The sequence below is a fragment of the Bison bison genome, unplaced genomic scaffold (assembly GCF_000754665.1).
Source record: "Bison bison bison isolate TAMUID 2011002044 unplaced genomic scaffold, Bison_UMD1.0 scf7180017864383, whole genome shotgun sequence".
Taxonomy (NCBI): domain Eukaryota; kingdom Metazoa; phylum Chordata; class Mammalia; order Artiodactyla; family Bovidae; genus Bison; species Bison bison.
In genome coordinates, this window is record NW_011494955.1 from 7,579,914 (window position 1) to 7,582,405 (window position 2,492).

Here is a 2,492-nt window from a genome sequence, read left to right on the forward strand (position 1 = left end):
CAGCTCCTACATACTGTCTGCTTTTGGGTTCAAAACTTTATTTTTTCCCCCTAGCGACACTCCAGGGAAACCTTAACGTTACAGAAGATGAATAAACGAGTTTTTTTCCCAGTGTAGTCCCGTTTATGGCTTTATTGCTACCCATTGATTACTCCGCTTTGTTACACAGAAGGAAAAGATCATAAAATCCGGCGACATCCGGGTTCTTGTTATAGCCAGTTCTCCCCCTCCCCAAAATGGTGAGGGGAAAATATGATCTGCCACTGTTCCCTTCGCTTGCCCCACCACCCCCCACTTTGTCAACTCAGAGCATTTTCGGCCTATGTTACAATATCAAAAGAAGTTTGGATTAATCAGGAGGAAAAAGCCCATCTGCACACCTTCCGCTGTTTCCGTTCGCCCACTGCGGCTCCTCAGAAGCCTCGGACTCAGCTGCCTTTTCCTAACCTTCTCTTCCTTTTTCTCAGCACCCAGGTGGGAAGAAAATGGGGGTAGGGAGTTGCTGAGAGGCCTGGCCCCACCAGGTGTGGCTGGCCCTTGGGAGAGAGCGCCCCAGGAAACCTTGGCTGGAATCTCCAAGCCCCAGAGCTCAGGTCCAGGGGCATTTCCCTTGGCAGGACAGCGTCCAAGAGGGGCAGGGGTTTCTGCCCTGGGCAGGGGCTTGAGGCTGCAAGACGCTCTGTCTCTGTGTCCATCAGAGCCCCACCAGCTTTCTCTCTTTGGCTGGATGCTATGTGAATTACCCCAACGGCCCTGGCTGGCTCCAAATCATAAATTCTCACCAACATAAACAGGAGTTGATGTGTCTAGAAAGACTCTCAGAGTTCTTTCTTCTTCCTTTCTTCCTTTTTTTCTCTCTCTCCCACCTTTTACTTCTTTCTCTTCCTTTCCTATTGTATTTTAAAATAAATTTTCCCTTTTAGGCAAAAATGCTGTAAGAGTTTCCCCCAAAAGGGGTTCCTGAGCAGGAGGAGGGAGAGGAGGGCTAGGAGAGAGAGGAAGCAGATGCATGGCTCCTTTGCACACCTCAGCTCTGCCACTGCACCCTGAAGACTCAGCATTCCCTCTTTAGACTTAGGGGTTCCCCACATGCCCCCCGCCACCCCCAACTCTCAGACATACTCTACTTCCTCTAAACACCATGTCTTATGCAATTTCTTTCCATTCTTGATTTAAAAAAAAATTATTCGGGTAAAAATAGACTGGTTTAAAGATGGGAACTCGCTCCTTGGAGTATCAAACCAGATTTCCTGTAAGATTTCTGGGGAACCCCCTGAGCTGGGAAGGAGTTCCTCCTATGGAGAAATCAAAGTGTAATTTTAGAAGAGGGCAGATATAAAAGATGAAATCAAATTGAAAATACAGAGATTTCTCCTGTGGCCACAGCACAGCAAAGTTAGCTGGAGCTGAGAGATTTCCTGGGAGTGCAACTCTCCTTTTCTGGGCCTCAAGGCCCTGCTAGAGGACATTCACCCTTCCTTCACCTTCAAATCAGTTCTCTTACATATATATTTTTAAAAGAAATCCAAGTCTTACTTTCAAAGCACACACTTAGTCTCAACTAGGGAATCAACAGAAGCAGAAGCGATTTTTTTCCCCCTTCTTGACATCTGGCTTGCGATTGGCTAGGAGGGGGTCAGCTGACTTTGTCATTTTGTCTGTCCTGGATTGGAGCCGTCCCTATAACCATCTAGTTCCGAGTACAAACTGGAGACAGAAATAAATATTAAAGAAATCATAGCCCGACCAGGTAAAGGCAAAGGGATGAATTCCTACTTCACTAACCCTTCCTTATCCTGCCACCTCGCCGGGGGCCAGGACGTCCTCCCCAACGTCGCCCTCAATTCCACCGCCTATGATCCAGTGAGGCATTTCTCGACCTATGGAGCGGCCGTGGCTCAGAACCGGATCTACTCGACTCCCTTTTATTCGCCACAGGAGAATGTCGTGTTCAGTTCCAGCCGAGGGCCGTATGACTATGGATCTAATTCCTTTTACCAGGAGAAAGACATGCTCTCAAACTGCAGACAAAACACCTTAGGACATAACACACAGACCTCAATCGCTCAGGATTTTAGTTCTGAGCAGGGCAGGACTGCGCCCCAGGACCAGAAAGCCAGTATCCAGATTTACCCCTGGATGCAGCGAATGAATTCGCACAGTGGTGAGTTTTACAGCTCCGAGATATAAATTAAATAAACTGAACTGGCTTTATGACCGGCTTCCCTAGAAGAACGGGCGGAGAGAGTTTTTTATGGCCCCATAAAAACAATCACGCTCGTCTCCTCGCCGACGCCGAGACAGGGCCCCCTCTTCTGCCCCCTCTGCTCGCCTCCTGCTTGCTTGCAGGGGCCTGGCCCCCTCGGCCCCTGACGGATTGGAGGGCTCTACGGCGAGTTGAGGGGGCAGGAACAGGGCAGGGGATGAGGGGAGGGGGTGGGGGAGCCCCCAAAGTCGAGTCAGACTGAGGAGAAGGGAGTGGGGGGGGGAGG

The 2,492-nt window shown here is 49.7% G+C and overlaps 1 protein-coding gene across 2 annotated transcripts in view; it reads left to right on the forward strand.

Annotated features, from left to right (window-relative positions):
• Positions 1 to 924: 924 nt before the first annotated feature.
• Positions 925 to 2,492, forward strand: part of HOXC6 (homeobox C6) — a 2,762-nt gene continuing 1,194 nt past the window's right edge. Inside the window, exon 1 of one of the 2 annotated variants that reach the window (XM_010857960.1) lies at positions 925 to 2,164. In XM_010857960.1, coding sequence (XP_010856262.1) covers positions 1,765 to 2,164 — 400 coding nt within the window. In that variant the 5' untranslated portion in view covers positions 925 to 1,764. The remainder of the gene's footprint in view (positions 2,165 to 2,492) is intronic. The other variant, XM_010857961.1, reaches the window with a different exon arrangement.